The following is a 23,739-nucleotide window of genomic DNA, read 5'->3' on the forward strand; positions in this document are numbered from 1 at the left end:
GTCCCCCAATTTTGTAAGCTGCAAGACTACAAATGACAAACATTTATTTTTCAATAAGATGATTGATATTTTTCTGAATTTAAGTTTTAATCTTAGATTTTTTTCCTTTTTTTTTTTTTTTTGTACTAGGGATTGAACCCCAGGGGTACTGAGCTATATTTCCAGCCCTTTTTTTATTTCTTATTTTGGGAGGGTCTCCCTAAGTTGTTGAGGATGGCCTCAAACTGGTGACCCTCCAACAACCCTCAGTTGCTGGGATTACAGATTTGTGTCTCCAGACTGGGCAAGAATTCTTTTTTTGTATTCAAATATACATTTGAAATGATCTGGGTGAACTCTTCCATTTATTTATGTCTACTCTGCCAAGTCACATTTCTATCTGGGTGGGAAATTTTATTAAGGGCTAGTTTATGGGCTTAAGGTACAATGTGCATCATTGTTTTTTCAGTAAACTATTTGTATATGTTAGTGTCTTAGTCTGTCCGTGATGCGGTACCAAAATGCCTGAGACTCAGTAATTTATGAAGAATAGAAACTCATTTCTCACAGTTCTGGATGGAGGCCAGGAAGTCCAAGATCAAGGTTGGATGTCTGGTGAGGGGCACAGTCTTCACTTCAAGAGGGTACCTTGCTGCTGCATCTTCTGGAGGAAGGAACCCTGTGTCTTCACAGGACAGAAGGCAATTGAGAGCCAAACATGGAATACTACATGAAGCCTCTTTTATAAGGGCCTTGATTCCATTCATGAGGGAAGCTCCCACCTGAGCTAAATACCTCTTAAAGGCCTCAATACTAAGACATCTGGTAATTAAATTTTAGCACTTGAATCTTGAGGGGCACATATTCAAGCCACAGAAGTTGTTAAAGTATAAAAGTAATTCACAAGGAATGACCTGAGTTTATCAATGCATCATTGACCACTGACTTTAGTACAATAAATTCTCAGCTTTGTAGTTACAAAATAGAGATAGGAAAAGTACAATATTAACAAGTTCAATATTTCTATGAAAACAAAGAGGTCAGAATACAAACTTTCTTACAATACTAAAGGAAAATTACAGCCCCTGATTCCTTTTAAAATTGTTTTGTTCTGTGGCTATGGTGGTACACACCTGTAATCCCAGTGACCTCAGAGGCTGAGGTAAGAGGATCTCAAGTTGGAGGCCAGCCTCAACAATTTAGTGAGACCCTAATAAACTTAGAGAGACCCTGTGTCAAAATAAAAAATAAAAAGTGTTGTGTATGTAGCTCAGTGGTAATGCATCCCCAAGTTTAATCCTCAATACCCTCCCCACCAAAGTTTGTTTCATGTTTTAGAGTTGGGTATAAACTAGTCTTGTCTTTCTGACTTACACCTCTTTTACATTTTCTCTAAAAATTAGATTGTGGTTTCACTGTGTCATTGGAGCCTCAGAGAGTTAGGGAATAAAAAATTTGCAATGATTTAATGCTATTACTTTGTCAAATGTAGCTAATGATTTAGAATTTCAACTGGAATGCTTTTAAAAATTGTTCTTGTATAAGCATTACTTTGTTATTAGTATTATCATTATGGTAGGGAGAACTTTCCATTGATAAGGAAAAATAAAAAGAATTAGTTTTTTTTAGAATAAATTTAACCTCTTAATGGAAGGAAAATTCTGTCTCTGAAACAGGATAGTAAGAAGTTTAATCCCTCCTTATCAATGATTTTGCTTTGCACGATTTCAATTACCAGGGGTCTATCACATTCTATCACAGAAAATATTAAATGGAAAATTTCAGAAATAAACGATTTATAAGCATTAACTTATGTGATGTTCTGAGTAAGTTTGATGAAATTTCATGTCCTTCTGCTGTGTCCTTCCAGAATGTGAATTACCCCTTTGTCCAGTGTATCTATTCTATATACATTACATACCCTTTAGTTACTTAGTAGTCATTTCTGTTATTACATCAGTTGTCTAGGTATAATAGTACCTGTGATCAAGTAACCCTTATTTTACTTATAACAGCTCCCAATTGCCAAAGTAGTGATGCTGTCAAATTTCATATGCCAAAGAAGAGTTATAAAGGTCTTCTTTAAAAGGAAAAGGTGAAAGTTCTCTACTTAATATGGAAAGAAAAAATTGTATACTGAGTTTGGTAAGAGCAAGTCTTCTATTAGTGGAATTGCAGAGAAAGAAAAGGAATTCATGCAGTTTTGCTGTCATATATTGAACTGCAAAATTCATAGCCACAATGTGTAAGCACTTAGTAACATGGAAAAGACATTGTATTAATGTATATGTTTATAGAAAAAACATAATGGATGTAGGGTTTGGTACTAACTGTGGTTTCAGGCATCCACTTGGGTTCTCAGAACATATCCTCTGCAAATTAAGGGAAGACTATTATACTGTGTGTATGAGGGGGAAACAGGAGGAAGACTGGAAATAATTACATGTACTTACTTAGTAATTTGGTTCCTTTCAGTCTCTTTGATCCTAACCCCATTAAGTAGAAAACTGAATAATGACACTTATAGCTATATAAATGTACTTTGGTCTGTAGGAATGTAAGTCAACACCAATAAGTACAAGAATGACTTAAAATGAAGGCATGATTTGTTCTAAGAAAAAAGTGAATTATTAAAAGGAAAATACAAAAAGGATTTCTACACCTGAGAGGAAATGATCTACCTAGCAACAAAAATAAATTAAAATATTCACATACAGACACAGTAATAGATAATACTAAAATTCTTTTTATTTTATTTTTAAGATATTTTTAGTTGTCAATGGTCCTTTATTTTATTTATTTATATTCGGTGCTGAGAATCGAACCCAGTGCCTCACACATGCTAGGCAAGAGCTCTACCACTGAGCCATAACACCAGCCCCCTAAAATACTTTTTAATGTGAGCAATTAGACTAAGGATAAAATGTGTTTGTAGCTTTGCTTCTTCCATCTTCATTTATTATTGTTAAAATGTTTCACTAAAATGATCTCTTTAAAGATATAGTTGTGTAGGTTAAAATAACTATGATTCAGAAATTGTGATGAAATTAATTAAAGGTATGATTTAGATTTGCTTTGGATACTATTATTTGGGTAGTCCGTTCAGTAATGATAAGTTCTAGGATAAAATATATTTATAGTTTTAAAAATAGAGGACACATTTTCAAATTTTTAATGTGCTTTGGTTAAAAAATTTATATTTTAGATTGGTCTAGGAATTTAGGAAGATAGTGTAATTTGTTCAAATTGTTATTTCATGGTTAAGTTGGTTCAAGCCAATTTATGCATGATCCCAGAGCTGCAGTGAAAAGATTACTCCTGCAGAAAGTCAGAAGGGGAGTATTTATCATTAATAATTTATATTGCCACAAGGTTATAAAACTGATGTATTATCTTTACACAAATGCTGAGTAAAACATAATTGGAGTAATAAAAAATAATCAGTTCAACATTATTAAAACCTGGGAAGATTTAACAGATTCAACATAAACAAAAGGAACTTCAGGGTCCTAGCGACTTCAGTTGACCCAGGTTTGTGACTAATTTGTTTCTGCAAGCAGGACAAATTGTTCTTTCTGGGCATGTCACGTGTGGGTGATCATGATGCTGTGTGGACTTCATAGTACAATCTTCCCTTTCACTTCTGTTTTATTTTTTTTTCCCCTCCAATATAGTCTTTGGAAACTTTATTCAGGAAAAAGTGAGGCGGGGTGGAAATGCAGAGAAAATAATTTTCAGAACTTTCCTTTCAAAGCAGGTAGGTAGGAAATTTGAAAGGAAAGACATGTGAACATATCTGTTCTGAAGGAAAGCATAACTGATTATGATAAATATTAGTTCTGAGGACATGAAATAAAAGAGGATGTACAACCAGAGTTCTCCTCCGACAATGGAAAGCATATTGAAAAGGCATTAAACTGACTATAAAGTTTAAAAATGAGCCTTTAAAATGTAGTGCAATATTTGGTACTTTAAAAATATACCACCTTGCCTTTCCTTTAACCTGCACAGCCACCGTTTGAGGTGGGTCGGGTGGGCTACCCTTTTGACATATGGGGGCGATGAAGGTGCTGGGACCGACGCAGCCAAGGCTGCCGCTGGACTGCGGGGTCGTGAGTCCCGCACCAACTCAGCTGACACCGGCCTCTTGGAGATCCCACTACAGGGAAGGAAAGAAGCTCTTGAGAGTTACTGCAGGCTCAGACGTCCTTCTAGGCGCAGATTCCTGCCCACCTTCTGTAGAGGAGAGTTCTAGACGCTCTCAGGGAAATGCGATGGACATTTAATGGACATTTACACTGGCTTTGTGGCGTCAGAGAGCTCTGGGGTTGAATCACCAGGTTGACCTTGGGCAAAACTCTTTGAGCCTCAATTTCTTCATCTGTAGAGCGGGCATGTTTTGCTTTAGTCCATAAGGTTCACCGACGCCTAAATGATACAAAGAATAAAGGTCTTAGCCTACTGCTTGGGTCGTAGAAAGCGCTAGTGAACTGGTGGCTCTAAATATTAGCAGCTTTGGCCAGATAGGACACTATCTGTGTAGGACTGAGGAAAATGGGCGCAGACCAGATCTCAGTCTCAGGGAACAAACATTACTTTGCAAACCGAACTACAACAACCTCCACCTCGCCTGTTCCGAAGGATACTTGTTTCCAAAATGTGGGAGCTGGAGGAGTGGATAAGAACCTAGGGAAACATTACCAGGGCAATTTAAAACCAAGAGCAAGGATAGGAGAGAGGGGAGGCAAGATTGCTCCAGATAGCTGGGAGAGCACCTCGGAGAGCCACCTGTGTTCTGCCCGGCCAGAGAACACTTCGTTGGGACCCCACAGGTACACTCCGGGAACCCGCGTGGGGCCCCGGGAAACCAAGGGGAGGAAGGAAGTGAAGAGACTCCGTGCTAGGGGCGGGGCCTAGGGCAGGGCCAGCAGGGGGTTGGGGGCGGGGCTGTGACTTGGGGGGCGGGAGAGGGGCGGGGCCTCGCAGGATTTCTCCGCTGCGCGCGCCACGTCTCCCTCCGCGAGCGTGCTGGGAACTGGAGGGGGAGGGAAAAACCGAGCGGGCAGGAACTTCTCGCGAGAGCTAGCTACGGCAGCGGCGGCGTGTCCGTGAGAGTAGCGTGGGGGCGGGGAGGAGAGGAGGAGGCGGCGGCGGCGGCGGCGGCGTCCGAGCTACGCCACACCGGGCCGGGGCGCTGGGAGCCAGGGCGCAGAGCGGGGTCGTGGCGCCGGCGGTGAGAAGAGCGAGGAGGAGGAGGAGGAGGGGGAGCCATGGCTGGGCAGCAGTTCCAGTACGATGACAGTGGGAACACCTTCTTCTACTTCCTCACCTCCTTCGTTGGGCTCATCGTGATCCCAGCCACATACTACCTCTGGCCCCGAGATCAGAATGCCGGTGAGTCTTGCGGGCGGACCTGCGCAGGCCCCGGCAGCCCCCGGGGCCCTCAGCGCTCGCCGCCCGGCCGGCCCTAGCCCAGCCCAGCCTAGCCTAGCCCAGCCCGCCGCGTCCCGGGTGACACCGCCCGCGCGGCAGGGCCTCGCGTCCAGACGCCCGGCGCCGGCGGGGCCCGGGCTCGGTGGCGTTTCTCCGGTGCCTCCTCACCCCCCCCCCCCCCTTCATCGTCGGTCTCAGGAGTTTCTTTTTTCATCCTCTCTCCATTGTTCTGGGTGCTCTTTGAAGCCTCCTCCTGCCTCTTTGTCTTCTCTGCCTCTCCTTTTATTGGGTACTCTTTATGGAGGGAGCGGGATGGTCTGGGGAGGATGGGAATTGGGAGATAAGAGAAGAGTTGGCAAAGCAGGAAACCAAAGGTGCATGCACAACTCTGAGACTCGCCTCGCCCCCGATCCCCCGTCCTGTTATTCTTATAGCCCCGTGCCCGTGTTCCAGCTGTTACAGATGTTTGGGGCACCCTCTGAGCTGGGTAGCATGTTTAGGACTCCCAAGTGAGCTCACCAGCCTCCCGCCCCCGTCACTTCCTCCCATTGCCTTTTTCATTTTGTTCACTCACACTGTGGGGGTTGGAAGCAATGCCGTTATTCTTCTTAGCAAAAATAGGCTTTTCTCTATTTCCTTTCCGTTGGAGTTTCCTGTTTATGAAGGAAAAAGTGCAAGTATGAAGGATCAAGTCTCATTTAATTCATCTTGTAGAGAGTTATGAGGTAATTGGTCTGTTTGCTTTTTTTTTTTTTCTAAATCTTTTCACATAAGACAACATATTAAAACACAGAATAATACAGATTTCAAAGCATTTTATTTTGGGGTAATGTTTGGATTCCATTTGTTGCACTCTGCTAGGACATAGGACAGGTGGTATTCTTAAAGCTGATGGAACTGCAAAGGTCTCATGTATTGGTAGTGTTAACAGTAACCAGTAGATTTTGAGTATTAACATCATTTAGTGGAAGCTGTCTTTTAAACAAGAGCTATGCTAAGTTGCCTGAGTATCTTAAGTTGGGTGTGGTGGAGACCTAGGTTGTCCAGGTTATGTACAGTACTTTGGGAAAATTATTTACAGTGAAGCATTGAGTCAGCTCAGAACTTTTTATGCTTTAAGACTGAATTCAATACCCTGTAAAATTCTTGAGTTACATAATGAACTACAAGTGAATTTAGGATAAAGAGCAACAAAGGTTTCCATCTTATTATTCCATCAATAAGTGTAAATGTCCATTAAATGCAAAAATCTGCCCAAAGTTACCAGACTTACTAATGTCCTTATTCAGTACCTAGTTTATGAAATTTGGATTTTGGACTGTCATTCTTCTTTTCTCAAAGTGCATTTAAGTTGTGTGGGTTCTTGGACAGTGGTTGTGTTATGAAGTCTAAATACTGTAATGGTTTCTCTTGTCTGAAAACCTAGGCCATTCTTCTAGTATTAGGAGTTAAAAGGGTTCACTTTTTAGTATAATAGTTCATTTTCACTTATGCATTTTTTGTGTGCAGTTGGTTGTGTAGAATACTTTTAAAAAAGTATCAGGAGAGTGGGTAGAAAGTTTATTTAGAATGTGTTTTGAGAAGTTAGACATTCAGTTAGACATCCCTTCAATCTAACTGGATTTTTGAAATTTGGAAGTAATTTTTATGGTAGGTTTTGCATTAAAGTTAGCATTTCAAAATTACCTAATAAGGTATCATAGGCAAGTCATACTTCAGCCCTTTCAGCTTATAAATGGTCTTTGAAGAAGTGATGATAGTAGTATAGGTGGAGGGAATTAATATTGATGACTTCTAAGTCATGGACATCAAATGTTACTTTATATAATTATTTTAAATATGTAGAGAGGTAAGTACTATTGTTTCTACTTTTTAGATGAAGAATTTGGAAGTTGGAGGGTGTAAATAACTTTCCTTTGTGGTGGAGCCTGGATAAGAATATTAGTCTGCTTTAGCTTCAAAGCACCCTGTTTTTCTCTACTGCTAGATAGAAAGTCAGATGAGCTATGGGTGTATATTTGTTCCTTCTTTACATATGACTGTTTCAGACTTGTCTTAGGTACATCAGCTTGCACATATATGATGTATTTGTTTGATCTTGTCTAAAACATCTTTATGGAAATTAAAGCAAACACTTATGCTATTCTAATCATTGTAGAAATTATTGGATACCACTTGGAGTTTTTTCATGAGTATAACATAATTTGAGTTGTTTCTTTAGAATTAGTGGTATTAAAAGAATGTTTTCATCACAGTCCATTTGCAGTATCTTGAACATCAAAGAGAAATCTTGCATATAGGCTCATCTCTGTTAAAAAAAAAAAAAGCATTTCAGATGGTTGCAGCAAAGTAAGTTGATAACTTTCCTGTCAGGGGCTTCTCAGTAATTTTTACTTATCTCACTTAGAAAAGCGTCATTCTTTTTTTTAAGGAATATTAATTTATTTGGTTTCTGGTGCTTTGTTGATCCTTCAGGGCATGTCAGGGTATAAACACTGTATTATCTTTTCCAAATCTGAAAAATTGTGAAGCACATTTCTTAAGGGTTCTGAATGTAGAATGTGGACCTGTAGTAGTGTTTATTTTTGGGGTGGTGAGATAGATGGATTGAACTTGGGCACTTGACCACTGAGCCATATCCCCAGCTCTGTTTTGTATTTTATTGAGAGACAAGGTCTCACTGTCTCACTGAGTTGCGTAGCCCCTCACTTTTGCTGAGGCTATCTTTGAACTCATGATACTCCTGCCTCAGCCTCCAGAGCTGCTGAGATTACAGGTGAGCTGCTGGGAGTATAGGTGTTTGCCACTGCGTGCCCGGCTTGTAGTAGTGTTTTTGAATAACACAGCTGCATATTTTAATACTTGCTTTTGAAGTGTAGTTTTCTTGCAAAACTGCTAAGTAGCCAAATGTAAAAATATAGGCATAAGATTCAGTCTCATAATTCTTCCGATGATCTTGACTTGTCAGGCATAGCTTGCATGAAATCATGAAAATATTGTTTTGCTGACAGTTACACAGCCTTAAGTTTGTAGTTAAGTAGTCTTTCTCTTTTCAAAAAAATGACACACTTGGGGATTTCAGGTTTAAAGTCAACAGTTGTTTTGGTGTGACTCTTGGAATTATTGGGCTTGAACATTTGGAAAGCATATTGCCATTTTACATACTGTAAAACCTGGGGTTTAAAAAATAGAAATAGTTTGATCATTGGCATATTTGACATGTTAATTGAACTTGTCCTGTTATCCAAAACATTTAGTTTTTGTGGTACTGGGGATTGAACTTAGGGCTTCTTGCATGTTATGCAAGGGCTTTATCACTAAGCTACATTCCCAGCCTTTAAAACATTATTAATGGAATTTCTTTTGCCTTGATTTTTGCCTAATATATTGGGTTAGGTGTATTTATAACTCATCCCCCTTTTAGTGTGAAGGGTCCTTTTTGTCTTACTTTTTGATTGTTTGCAGGTTGGCTGAATAAAATGAATACTTTTTCAGACAATTATGGACAAAAACTGTGTGAAGAAATAACAACATGAAGGGTTTAGGTTTTCTTACAACAATGGTTCTCCACTATGATTACACATTAGAATCATTCAGGAAGCTTTTAACAACAATACGCATCTTCAGATATTCTGATTTAATTGGTCTGAAGTGGGTGCTATGTTTTGGTATTTTAAAAGTTCCCTATATGATTCGAAACTAGAAGTGCTGCTTATAGAGGAGAGTTTCCTTAAAAAGGCCTTTTGCATTTTGGGTGGTGGTATATTTGTTTTGGTATGTATCTTTACAAAAAAACAAAACAAAAACTAAAAACCTTAACAAACCAAATCAATGCTTTAAATTTTTTGAAAGTTAGAAGCACTTATTACAAAACTATGCTTCAAAGTTCTGGTAGTTGAAAGCCAAATATTTGTGATAAAACAATTTTAACAATATGGGTTTACAACCACTTTATCATATTTATTTATTAAATATTTCCAGCATATTTACCATGGTACTGTGACTGGTGTCTTATATACTTTGGGTATTAAGATATTGAAATAATTCCAGTTACTTTTGCTACTACTATCTACCTTTGGTATTACTCATAAAACAGTACCTTCATGTTACCTTGCTCCTTGATTTTACCTTTTCAATCTGTCTGGTTTTGAAACATGGCTCTGCAGTTTACCAGCTGTGATTTTAAACAAGTTATTTAATCTCTATTGTTTCACTATAGTCATCTGTTTAAATAGATAGTAATGTTTCATAGAATTGAGGTGAGAATTAACCAATGAGATATTTATATTTAGAACAGTGTCTAACACATAGTGATGCTGTTATTTCCTACTGTTTTAATTTGGTATTTGGGTATTTAGATATGGTTTTTCTTTTTTCTTTTTTTTTTTTTTTTGGTACTGGTGTTTAATTATTGAGCTACATCCCCTTCCCATTTTTATTTTTTGAGATAGGATCTCACTAAATTGCATAAGGCGTCACTAAATTGTTGAGGATGGCTTTGAACTTGTGATCCTCCTGCCTCAGCCTTCTGAGTTGCTGGTATTACAAGTTTGTGCCGCCATGCCAGGCTAGTTTTTCCTTATCTGAAAGGATTAATGAAACTTTAAGAAAATTGTATTCTTTATTCGATTCCTTTCAAATAGTTTGTAAGTGAATCCACGCTCTTAGTTGGGAATATGAGTAGGAGTCCATTGTAGTGTTTGGTCTTGGTAGTATAATAAGAAAACAGGAATTTGAAAAGGTTCTAAGTTCCAACCTGGCCCCTTCTTAGTTATCTCTGAACCCTGAGCCTTGTATTCTAGGGGTAATCATAATTACCCACCCAAAAGTGGTTACAAGAAGCAAAGAAAGAAATATGTATAAATATAGTTGCTAAACTAAATATGCTGTAGAAATTTCTTTTTTCCTGTCTGAAAAAAATGAACACATTAATTATTGATTTGTGTATTATAGTTGAAATATTACACTTAATTTACTATTGTGTTACAAAGTATGGACCTTCAAATTTTAGTCTGTGCCTACTCTCATTGTTTTCATTATCTGACATGCCCACCTCAGTGTCCCTTCTGTAAGGTGTTTACTAATAGTGCTGCAATACTTTAAACAAAACACACAAGTTGGCTTTCAGAAATATATTGACTCATGTACTGAGAGTGCTAGGCTCCTGGCTCACAGTTGTGAGAGGACAAATGCGTATCCATATGCCTCTGGTGAATACTTTGCTGCTGTTTACTTTTTAAGCCATGTGAAGAATAGAATAGAATAGAATTATGCCATGGCAGAATTTTACAGTGAAAGGTTATAAACCAGTTTTTGGACTGAAAAAAAATGATATGACAATTACACAGTAATGATGATTATGTGCTTAAAGATGGTTTGTGCTCCACCCCTTCCGTACTGGGTATTGAACCTAGGATCTTGTGCTTGCTAGGCAAGCGCTCTGTCACTAAATGACATCCCCAGGTCCTGCAATCCTTTTTTTCCACCTATAGGTATGATCATAATATATCTATAAATATTAATTAGCCCTGAGCACTGCTTCTTTTGTGTCCCATAAATTTTGATATGTTTTTTCATTTTCATTCAGTCTTTAAAATTTTTCTAAGTTCTCTTGTAATTTCTTTGATCTGTTGATTGAGAGTGAGTTCATTTCTAGTTTGTAAATTTTATAACAATGTTACAACAATTTTCTGTTACTGATTTCTCACATTGTCCCATTGTAGTCAGAGAAAAGATACTTTATCATGTATATCTTAAATCTGCAAAGTCTTAGTTTGTGGCCTAATATATGGTATCTCTGGGAAATATCCTTTATGTGTGTGAGAATTAGCTGGTTTATTATGTTAAATTCCCTATTTTTCATAGTTGTCCTCTGTTTGGTTTCTCTATTGAGGAGATATTAAAGTCTTCCAACTATTATTGTAACAATGTCAATTTCTCCCTTCAGTTCTTTGGGCATCATATTTTGATGGTCAGTAAATGCATAAATGTTAAAATTGTTATGTGTTCTTTATCAAAGTTTTTTTTTTTTTGTGTGTGTGTGTTTGTGTGTATGACAATATTGGAGATTGAACTCAGGGCTTTCATGCATGCTAGACAGATGCTTTATTACAGAGCTGCATCCTCAGTTCTTTTTAAATTTAATTTTTAGTACAATCTCACTAAGTTGCCCAGGCTGGTGGAGAATTTGTGGTGCTCTATCTGAGACTCTTGAGTAGCTGGGATTATAGGCATGTTATATGTCTGGCTGTATCAAACCTTTTTGTAATATATAATACCCTTCTTTGTTTCTTGTAACCTCTTTTGACTCTAAGTTGGTTTTGTCTGATGTTAGTATAGCTACACTTACTTTCTTTTGGTTACTTATTTATATTGATTTTCCTGTCCTTTTACTTTCAGTCTGTGTCTTTGAATCTAAAATGAATCTCTTGTAGGTAGTTTATAGTTGGATCATTTTAAAAAATCCATTCTGCCAATCTCTGTCTTTTGAGTGGAGAGCTTAATCCATTTACATTAAAGTACTGAAAAGGAAAGACTTACCACTTGGGTCATTTTTTTCCATTTGTTTTTTATGCACCTTATAACTTTTTTGTCCTTTATTTCTGTCATTACTGTTATTTCATGTTCAGTTTTTTAATAGTGAAATGTTTACATTTCTTCTCATTTTCCTTTTGTATATATTCTGGTTAGTGTATTAGTCTCCTACATCATATAGAAAACAAACAATAGAGTTACATCCCATTTATAATAACAGTAGCTTTTGTAATTACCCATATCATTACTTTTAGTGAGATCTTTATTTACTCATATGACTTTTGAGTTTCTGCCTACTGTTCTTTCCTTTTACCTTGCAGGACTACTCTTGTATTTTTTGAAAACAAAGTCTGGTGGTAATGAACTGCCTCTGCTTTGGTTTCTCTGAGAATGTCTTCATTTCTCACTCACTTTTGAAAGATAATTTTGTTAAATATATGATTCTTGGTTGTCAGTTTTTTTTTTTTTTTAGCAGTTTGAATATGTTGGTTCACTGTCTTCTGATGTTCAGAGTTTGTGATGAGAAATCTGATAATCTTATTGAAGATCCCCTATGTGATAAATTGCTTCTGGTTTGTTGCTTTTAAGATTCTTTGTTTTTGAAGGGTTGATTATAATGTGTTTCATTGTGGGTGTCTCTGATTTCATCATTCTTGGTGTTCATTGTACTTCTTGGATGTTTATATTCATGTCTTTCATTAAATTTGGGCAGTTTTCAGCCATTATTTTAGCAAATATTCTTGTATATGGTCTGCTTGATGAAGTCCCATAGTTTCTCTATAATTTTCTTCAATCTTTTTTCTTTCTGTTCCTCAGACTTGATAATTTCCATTGTCCTACCTTAAAGTTAATAACTTTTTCTTCTGCCTACTGAAATCTACTTTTGAATCCATCTAGTGAATTTTGCATTTTAGTTGTTGTGGTTTTCAATTCCAGAATTTCCTGTTGCTTTCCTTTTTTATTGACATTTCCATTTGCTCATCTGTTGTTTTCTGGACTTGGTCCATTTCTTCCTTTGGTTCTTGTGTTTTTTTTTTTTTGAGGGGGTGATGGGTACTGGGGATTGAACTCAGAGGCACTTGATTATTAAGCCACATCCCCAGTCCTATTTTGTATTTTATTTAGATACAAGATATCATTAAGTTGCTTAGTGCCTTGTTTTTGCTGAGGCTGGCTTTGAACTCACCATTCTCCTGTCTCAAGCCTCCAGAACTACTGGGATTACAGGCGTGCGCCACCACATCTGGCTTCCTTTAGTTCTTTGCACATCTTTTTTTTTTAATTTAGTTTTTAGGTGGACACAATATCTTTATTTTATCTTTATGTGGTGTTGAGGATCGAACCCAGTGCCTCACGCATGCCCGGCGAGTGCACTACCACTTGAGCCACATCCCCAGCCCATGCACATCTTTAAGACCCTTTTTTTTTTTTTTTTTTTTAAGTTTTTGCTACGTCTGCCATTAGATCTTTTGATTTATTTCTGTTTCTGTTGATTTGTTTTTTTCTTTTGAATGGGCCATAGTTTCCTGCCTTGTGATTTTTGTTGTTGTGAAAACTGAACCTTTGAAGCTAATAATATGGTAACTCTGTAATTACAGTCAAATTCTTTCCTTCCCTTGTTTTGCTGTTTTTTTCTTTTTCTTTCTTTTTTTTTGTGAGTGTGATATTGTTCTTATTTGAATTGTTTTAGGCTATCTTTGTGTAAGGGATCAATCTGTGGTGTAAACTTAAGATCTAAGATCTTTTCTGAGCATGAATATTTCCTTGGGCATGTGCAGTTACATTCTGATTTTTGCCTGCTTCTGTGATTACTTTTAATGTTTGAGTCTTTAATGTCTGGCTTCCAAGAGGGGAAGAAGAGAAAAATGAAGGAGGTGGGGGAAAGAATGCTGGCCCTTTAAATTTCTGAATGTCACTTCTCTGAAGGGGTAGGGTGAACAACAATGGCTGCCCACCTCTTTGAACCTCAGAAGCAGCATGATCAGAGTACAGATTTCTGATATTTGGAAGGCAGAGTCCTTTGGCTCACAGTATTGTGAGCCCAGTGCAAGCTATTCTAGGACCACCTGCCCAGCTGCCTGCCAGGGGGGCTGGAGTGGGTTTAGGTAGCTGCTACTATGCTGAGGGCTAGAATTGACAGAAATAGTCACAGTCTAGGTCTAAGTCTTCCCCCAGAAGTTGTAAACTTTTATTAGAATGTAGCATTCAAAAACAGTTGCATAAAACCGGCTCTGCCAGTGCAATTGTCTAAGTAGGAGACAGATTCTCGGTGTTCTATTCCACCATCTTCCCGGAAACCTCTTTGGGGGATGACTTTAGACATAGTCCCTTTTGTGGGGGAAGGTACCATCTCCTGCCTGAGTCTGAGACTTATAACCATGATCTTTGTAATTTCTTCTCAACTCAACTGTTATTTATTGATCATTTATTAGCTTTGAGATGTGGCATCTTGCATTTTCATCAGTACTTTAAGGTAAATTCATGTATTATCTCTATGAGAAAACTGCACTAGAGTAAGGTAACTGACTTGCCTAAAGCCGTATAGCTATTAGTTAGAAGACTGGATGTTGGACCCAAGTCTGTCTTATGCCAAAGCTTCTCTTGTTAGCTGCATACTCTGTACTGCATCTTGTAATTAAATTGATGTTAAATGTTATGATAAATATTAAAATGGTAAGTGGAAAATTCTGTGGAAGCACAGAGAAAGGAGTGAATAATTCTGTTTTGGGATTTGGGTGTTTTCATGTGATTGAGATAGGTCTTGAAAGGTAAGTGAGAGGAGGGCATCCACAAATATGGGAAGGTATATGCCAAAAGAGTGGAGTCTTCTGTAAATGGTAAAGATTTAAAATGTGATTGGCAGTTGGGACCAAGTGAGCCACTTTAAGAAGTTTGTACTTTACCCTGTAATCATTTGGTAAACAATGGAGGTTTTAAAATAGGTAATAACATGGTCTGTTTCACTTTTGTGGAGCATTTTGTGGAGGGAGAATGGTTTGGGGGGATGCCATGGGAGGTTGTGGTAGCTGGACAAGGAGAAACATGGAGGAGCCGTCCATTTCAGAGCTTATTCCATTGAGATGTTAGGATGCAGAGGAATGGTTAGATTAGAGAAATCTACAATAGCTTGGGCTATATATTTATTTATTCATTTCCATCTTATTTCTTATCCCTTTGAAGGTTGTTTGGTGATTGACCCAAATATTGGTTTTTGGATTGAGTGCAGTGAAAGAATGAGGATGTCCTGTTTTTAAATAGTAGATTTGGTTATAGCAGTCTCTTGTTGAATGGGTGTTTTTTACTTTAGAAGAAACTGCTTGATAACAGGTTGTATTTGAAGAAGTTTATTTTATGAATGTTCAAATTTAGGTCACATAGTCTTTCTGAGATTTCAGATATCACCTGTTGGGTGTGTGTGTGTGTGTGTGTTTTGCCATGCTGGGGATCAAACGCAGGGCCTCACATGTGCTAGGCGAGCGCTCTACCACTGAGCCACAACCCCAGCCCAAGGTTTGTTCTCTTAATCATACTTTTCATTCAGACATAAGGAAGACTTTCATTTTTAAAAATAATTTTTAATAGTTGTATAGATAGCATGCCTTTATTTTATTTATTTTTCTATGGGGTGCTGAGAATTGAACCCATTGCCTCACACATGCTAGGCAAGTGCTGTGCCACTGAGCTACAGCCCCAGCCCTATTTTTTTTTTTTTTGTATCCATACTGGCCTTTCTTTTAAAACATTTTCTATTATTACCATACTTTTTGCTGATATGAAATGTTATACCAAGTTGCCATTACATTGTTTCTTTAAAAGGCCTTGTTCATTCTTCCCCCCAAAATGTTCATTACTCTTTAGAATTCTGTTTGTGTCAGTATAGATGAAGGAGTTTTCTTATCTAGACAACTCAACTTTACAGATTTTTGCTTATGTAATTAAATCTAGTAGTTATTGAGTGTTCAGTTTGTACTAGGTACAATGAATGATATAAAGATATAGGTGATATAAACATAGTCTTATTTTGAGGTTGTAACCTGATTGGGGTGTGGAAGGATTAGGATTAGACTAATGCTTGAATTATTATATCTGGAACACCCCAAAGAAAGTGTAAGAGAAGCGAAAACAAATGTTGTGGAGGCTAGCTGGATAAAGTATTTGCATCTAGTTGGGGATCTAGAGTTCAGGAAGGGTTTAAAAAGTAGGTGAATTTTGACTAGACTTTTAAGGATGAGGAACATTTTAATGAGTAAAAGAGGAATCAGTATAAAGAAGAAATAGCATGATAAACAGTATAGTGGCCAGACAGGCAACCAGATCAGTGAGAGGCAGGTTTAGAATGAAAAACTGTGAGAAAAATGCCAAAAAGATAGACTTTGGACAAGTCATAGAGACCCTAGATTGTCCAGCTGAAGAGTTTATATGTGCACAGTGTTGTTGGCACTGTATCAAATTCAGACATTTTAGAACATATTTTTGCAGCTATACTAGATGCAAGTTAATTTAATAGCATCTTGCAAAAAAAAAAAAAAAAAGACTAAGAAGCAGACAGAATAATAAATGTGGGCCTGAATAATGGTGGTGGCAGTAGGAATGTAAAGGGATCTTTTTCTTATTTTTAAATTCTTATGTTAGAATACATATAACATAAAATTTATGATTTATACCATTCTTAAGTGTACATTTCAAAATGCTATATCCAGTCTATTTCTCATCCTTCACTTCCATCTAACATCCTGATTTACTGCTTAAATTGTTAACCTCTGAACTATTCTCCTTGTACCTACTCTTGCTTACTGCTGTCTGTTCTTAAATTTAAGCAGTCCTTTTAGAATAGAAGACAGTTCTTCTCAATTCTTCAAGGTCCTCCATCTCAATCCACATAGAAAATAAAGTCTTTAGATTATCCGGTAAAGTCCTTCATGATCTCTTTGATCCCCTTGCCTTTTCTAATTCTAACTACCCCAGCCTCTTTGTTCTTCGAGCACAGTGAGGTACACTGCTTCCTTTAGACCCCCAGTGTTGCTGCTCCCTTTGCCTTGAATGTTTTTCTGTTAGGTAACTACTTTACCTCTTCCCTCATGTCTGTGGTCTTTGCTCAAATGCCAACTTCTCAGTGGTATCTTCTTTGAGTACCTCATTTAAAATTGATGCCTTTCTCCTTACTCCTACTCTCTCCCTTCTCTCTGCATTATTTCCCTCCAAATATTCTAATATTCAATATGGTTCACTTACTTAGTCATTACTGTTTTCTTCATTAGAATGTATGGCTTATGGGAGCAGGAGTTTTTGTTTTGTTTTTCTGCTTTCTTCTCAGTGTCCAGAAAGATTCTGGTACATACGTGCCAAATATTTGTTAAATAAGAGTTTATCATTCTCTATAAATATTTATATGATGCCTACTATATTTCAGGCAACTGACGAGAAAAACTGATCATTAATGAGTAAGATACAATCTCTGCCCTAGAATTTGGTATAGAGAAGTCAAATTGGCTTTTATGCCTGCTGCTGAAGAATAGTGGTGCCATCTATGCTAGTTAGCCCTCTCTGTTTGCATCCATGGATTCTGTCAAACACAGATTGAAGATATTTTTAAGAATTGCATCCACACTGAATGTGTACAGAATTTTTTTTGTCATTATTCCCTAAACAATACAGTGCAACAATTATTTACATAACATTTGCATTGTATTAGATATTCTAAATATAATAAGAGATGATTTAAAGTACACATGAGGATGTACATAGGTTATATGCAAATACTTTGCCATTTTATATATGGCACTTGTGCATTCTCAGATTTTGATATTGGCAGGGGATGTAGGGGGTGTCCTGGAATCAGATTCCTACCAATACTACTGATGACTATATATTTAATATATAGTGCTGCCTTTTAAAGAAAGGAGCTATAAAAATGTATAAACATCTATAAAACCTAGTAGTAATTTCACTTCTGGTACCAGGTTCTGGTACCTACCATTTGATGTCTAGTCCATTGTTTTAGGCAGTGGAATATAGGGATGAACAATATAAAAAGGATCAATAGTCTCATGATGCTTACATTTTGTGGGGTTGGAAAGATGGTGATTGGCATACTACAAAGAAATAATAAAAAATATCACATAGTGATAAATGCTATGTAAATAAGTAGAGAATTCATAGAAGGTCTTCTTGAAAAGGTGACTTCAAGTTGAGATGAAAGAGAATTGGGTTTTAATCAGGAAAGTGACATGATCTGATTTACTATTCTTCCATTTATTAATGAGATTAAAAAAAGTTTTTTGCCATCTTGAGTATATATCTCTTTAGTGAAGAAATCATATCTTTTTAAATTTTTTTTTTTTTAGTTGTAGATGGACACGGTACCTTTATTTGTTTATTTTATGTAGTGCTAAGGATCGAATCCAATGCCTCAAAGGTGAGACAAACACTCTACCACTGAGCTACAACCCCAGCCCCGTATCTTCTTAAAATGTTTAATTTATAAGTTTAGTTATATGTTTTAAAATCACATGCTATTAAAAATATAGTTTTGTTTCCTTACATTTAAAATTCCTCATGTTTTTCAACCTTTGTGTCTTTTTTTTTTTTTTTTTTTCCCCGCTTTGAGATGCTACTTGTATGCTGACCAGGCTGGCTGTTAACTCCTTTGCTCAATGATTCTACTTCAGTCTCCTGTTTAGGTGGGACTATAGACACATGCCACCGCACGCAGCTCATTAAAGCTATTTTGAGTCATCTAACAGTATTCAGATTATCCTTCATTTTTATTTGTTTGGGATTATAGCATTTTTGAGTTTGAATGTGATATTCTTTTTTCTTTTTTTAAATATTTATTTTTTTTAGGTGTAGATGAACACAACACAATGCTTTATTTTTATGTGGTGCTGAGGATGGAACCCGAGTCCTGCCCATGCTAGGCGAGTGCTCTACCACTGAGCCACAATCCCAGCCCCTGAGTGTGATATTCTTACTGGAGATTTCTTCCAAGACAAACATATGATATTATATAACATTAGGTATTGTGATCATCCTGTAGGTGTGTTTTTTATCTTCATACTGTAATTACTTACTGTATTTTTAAAGTGTTTTTTTACAGAAGTTGCTTATAATGGCAGTTAACACTTATAAATTTGAGTTTCTACCCCTAGTGATAATGTGTTATTGATTATTCTGCTTTCAGATGACACACTAAGAATTCTGAACAAGCATTAATTGAGATCATCTTCCTGAAGTTTTGTTGTAATTTGGCTTCTTTAATCTTTTTTTTTTTTTTCCCCTGGTACTGGGGATTGAACCCAGGGGCGTTTACCCATTGAGGCACATTCCGAGTCCCTTATTATATATTATTTAGAGACAGGTCTCTCTGAATTGCTGAGGCTGTCTTTGGACTCCTCCTACATCAGGTTCCCCAGCTCCTGGGATTACAATACAGGGTGTGCGCTACCTTGCTCCAGCTGGCTTCTTTGATCTTTTAAAATATATTAATGAGCGCTTCCTGTCTTCTCTGTTTTCCGAAAGTACTCCAACAGTGATTCCCTTTTTTTCTGAAGGGTAGTGGGAAAAGGTAATTGTTTTCTTTTTACCTCTGTTTATTCTCCTAGCCTTTCCTTTCTTCTCCCTGTGTCCCTGACTTGTAGATCATATCATTAAAGTTGCTCTTGATGAATCCTCTATGAGAGATAGTGGAGAGAGAGAGAGAAATTAAATCAGAGGCAATTTTCTGGAGATTTATTTTTTAATTGTTTCCACTGAGGATGTGTTTTTAGCATTGAGTGGGTAGGGACTATGATACATGGAATGGCCCTCAACATCAAAGAATTACATATTGATAATGCCAGGGTTGAAAAACCCTACTTCCTACTATTTGTTATAGAATCATAAAAGGGAAAGAAAATTGAGATGTATAAGCATATGACATAGTTACATACTGCTGCCCAATCAGGAACCAGCTTTATGAAGATAGAACAGCTCTTTTAGAATCATATTGTTTTATACTTCTGTTGTCCAGGTTGTCAGTGACGGTGGGATAATTTGCCTTTTTTTTTTAGTTCAAGAACTCAGTTGCCTTCTGAGTTCCCTTATCCATTGACAGAATTTACATAGGGTGTAGGTGTTAGATGCATATCTGTAATCCTTCCAATTTGGAAAATCTGAGATTTGTGTGTGCTGAGTAGTAGTGAAGGTAAGTAGTATTTAGTTTTGTCTCTGTCTCTCCCAAATTAAAATGGTTCTGAACTAGCCTTAGGAGATAATAGAACCTTTATTTCTGTTATTCTGTTTTATGGTTGGGATGATGACTATTAGATTTTTGATGGGCTAGGGCAGTGATTCTCAAATTTTCTTTCCCAAGTTGTTATTCTCAGGTCTTCCTATTTTGGAACATTCTAAAAAACAAATCATGATTATAGTAAAACTGGTTTTCTTATTAAGTTAATAAAAAACTAAAATTGTCCAAACAAGTGACTAAGTTAGTGTTACCACAGTGAGGTATGATATAGGCTTGACCAGATGCACTGGGTAGGTAGAAAACTAATTTTTTTTAGTCTTTTTGAAAATTTCTTTTGATTCTTGTTACTATTTTCTTGGACATCTTAGGAATTTAGTAATAGTTTCAGGAATCAGTATATTTTGGAAAAAGTGGCATGTCATTTCTTTCAAATAGTTTGTAATGAAATAAATTGATATCTATATCATTGGCTTTATTAAGTTTAGTAAACTGTATGTAAGATATGTTCTAAATTCTCAATGATTTTTATAATCCTCAATAGTAAGATTATTTTAATAGAATAAAGAAGTCAACTTTTTAAAATTTTTTTTTATTTTTCAGTTTTCGGCAGACACAACATCTTTATTTTATTTTTTTATGTGTGCTAAGGATCGAACTCAGCGCCCCGCGCATGCCAGGCGAGCGCTTTACCGCTTGAGCCACATCCCCAGCCCCTCAACTTTTTTTTGACAGTTTGATTTTGGTGATTAGTTTAATGGTGAGGACTGCCTTTGCCAGTTAGGTTATATAGCTAATTTGCAACTTCAGATTTTTGACAAAATATACTTAAAATACATTGAAGCTATTCAACCAAACATTAGGCCATATTGGCAAAAGTGTGCTTTTATTTAAAATAAATTTTAGTATAAAGTTTTTAACCCTTTTGAAAGTTTGAGATATCTACAAGTTCCTTGTAAGTGAAAGCATGACATTTTACATTTTATTTTAATAATTTATCAATTTATAATATTGGTATTGTATGATAACACCAAAAATATGATGTCATAAAATTTAACATGTAAAACTTTCTGAGTGTTAAATTTAAGTATGATAGAATTTACCACTGTTCTTTGACATATGACAAAACATTTAGAGGTAAAGTCTGCAGTTATGTTTGCAACTTATTCTAAAATTGTTCAGGTAAAGAGGAGGGGATCGGGGAAGAAAGAAATAGAGGAGCCTAGAGTTACAAGATGTTAGCAGTTGGTGAATTTAGGTGAAGGGAATTGTTCATTTTAATATTTTTAAAACATTTCTGGTGGCTTGAACATTTTCAAAACAAAGTTGGGAAAATACTTTATACTCACAGAGAATAAAAAAATAAATTTAATAAGTATGTTTTACCATATGAGAAGTGACTTTTACCAGGTAAAAATACATTACATTAGGATAAAACTATGTGGGGAAGTAGAATGAAGAACTTGTTGTTATTAATTTTTATAAGTGAATGATGATAAAAGGTATGACATTGGTACGGTTTTTAGATTTCATTGGATACATTTAAAAGTGGATAGAACTGTTTTATTTTGAGATGTCAACTTTATGTGATGACATCCTTTGCAACTCTTAAATTTAGATGTTAAATTAGAAATCTAAAAGTTAAAAGATTTTTCTTTTGTGATAATCAGGCAAACAGGTATGAAAATCTCACTTTGGCTAATATTCTTTAAGCTCTTCGGGTTCTATGAATATGGTGCTAAGAGTTCGCTCAGTTATACTGCAGATTGGCAGATCGCCCTGGCATGGACAGATATGACTATTTTAACAAGGCACTGTGGAGCTTTTGAAGTACAGTTGCAGTCACCTCTCCGAAACCTTTTACTATCCCTGTAGCTTTACTAAAGTTATGCTGCTGACAGCAGTCATGATATATTTTTCATAATATTTTAAGTCACAAAATTAATTTATGACTTTGGAATTTATCTTTTCTACATCTGAATAGTTTCTTTTAAAACTATATCAAACATTAATGAGGGGCTGGGGTTGTGGTTCAGTGGTAGAGTGTTTGCACAGCACGTGTGAGTCACTGGGTTCGATTCTCAGCACCACATAAAAATAAATAAAATAAAGGTACTGTGTCCATCTATAATTAAAAAAAAATTAAAGAAACAAAATAACTCAAAAACAATTAATGATATTCCTAACATAATTTTGAGTTTCTCTGAAACTAGAAGTTATAAAATTAGAAGTTGATAAATTAACTTATTTTTATACTTCTAAGTGTCTTATTAAAAATCATCAGTAAGGACTTGTGATAGTTGTGATAGATCCTTTAACTTGAAGTTATACAAAGATTTGGAATATGTATTATGAATATTTAGTTATGTTGGGATATGTATTGTGAATATTTAGTTGTGTTGAAAATCTAAATGGTAATATATAAATCATAACCTGTAGTAGGTTTTTGTTATTTTTGTGCTGGGGATTGAATCCAGAGGCATTCTACTACTGAAATACAACCTAGCTCTTTTTTTTTTATTTTGAGATAGGGTCTCACTAAGCTGCTGAGGCTGGCTTCAAACTTTCCATCCTCTTGCCTCAGCCTCCCGGGTAGCTGGGATTATAGGTGTGTGCCATTATTCTTGGCTTGTAGTGCTTGTTGACTGATTTAAATATATTCCTGAAAGATTAAGAGTTAGTTTTTAGGTTGAAAGAGTGTGGCATACAGGTGCAAGTACACATTGTGCAAGAATATAGGGGCTGAAAACCATGTGTACTTTTTCTTGGTCAGAGACATTAGGAGAACATCATTCCTTTGAATAGATCAAGCTGTCTGGTTAATAAAGAGACTTTAGCTGGGTCTTATAAAACCTTATCAAATGTTTCCTTGATTTTATATTTGAAAATGTGAGACTATAAGGCTTAATTTAATGAGGGGTTGAAAAAAATTAGTGGTGTATTTTCAAAAGTGTTTATAATTTAATCATGAAAAGACAGAAAATTTAATATTACTGCGATCTCATTGTCAGATCTCATTCAGGTTTTGACACTTCTGTGATGTTCTTTGTAGCAAGAGATCCAGTTCAGAATCACATGTAACATCTAGTTGACATGTTTCTTTAGTTTCCCTTAGTCTGAAATAGTCCTTTAATCTTTGCTTGACTTTAAATATTACAGGTCAGTTACTTAGTAGAATGAACTTTAATTTGGATTATCTGGTGTTTTTCATTATTAGATTCAGATTTTATGTTAGGCCAGGAATTTCACAAAACAGTCTGTGCTCTCATTGCATTCTGTCAGTTGGCGTAGGATTTCAATTTGTCCTTTCATTAGAATAGTTCACTGATCACTTAAGATGGTGTCTGTCAGGTTTTCTGTATTAGTTTCCTGCTGCTGCTGCTGTAATAAATTACTGCAAACTTAGTGACTTAAAACAAGTTTGTTCTCTTACTACTACTACTACTACTATTATTATTATTTTTATTGTGTGCTGGGGATTGAACCCAGGGCCTTGTGCATGCAAGGCAAGCAAGCACTCTACCAATTGAGCTACATCCCAGCCTCTCTCTTACAATTCTTAATGCCAG

General features: G+C 36.4%; 1 protein-coding gene across 1 annotated transcript in view; it reads left to right on the forward strand.

Annotated features, from left to right (window-relative positions):
* Positions 1–5,129: 5,129 nt before the first annotated feature.
* Positions 5,130–23,739, forward strand: part of Sec63 (SEC63 protein translocation regulator) — a 61,775-nt gene continuing 43,165 nt past the window's right edge. The window contains exon 1 of the mRNA XM_076858374.1: positions 5,130–5,373. Coding sequence (XP_076714489.1) covers positions 5,250–5,373 — 124 coding nt within the window. The 5' untranslated portion in view covers positions 5,130–5,249. The remainder of the gene's footprint in view (positions 5,374–23,739) is intronic.

The sequence above is a fragment of the Callospermophilus lateralis genome, chromosome 6 (assembly GCF_048772815.1).
Source record: "Callospermophilus lateralis isolate mCalLat2 chromosome 6, mCalLat2.hap1, whole genome shotgun sequence".
NCBI classification, from domain to species: domain Eukaryota; kingdom Metazoa; phylum Chordata; class Mammalia; order Rodentia; family Sciuridae; genus Callospermophilus; species Callospermophilus lateralis.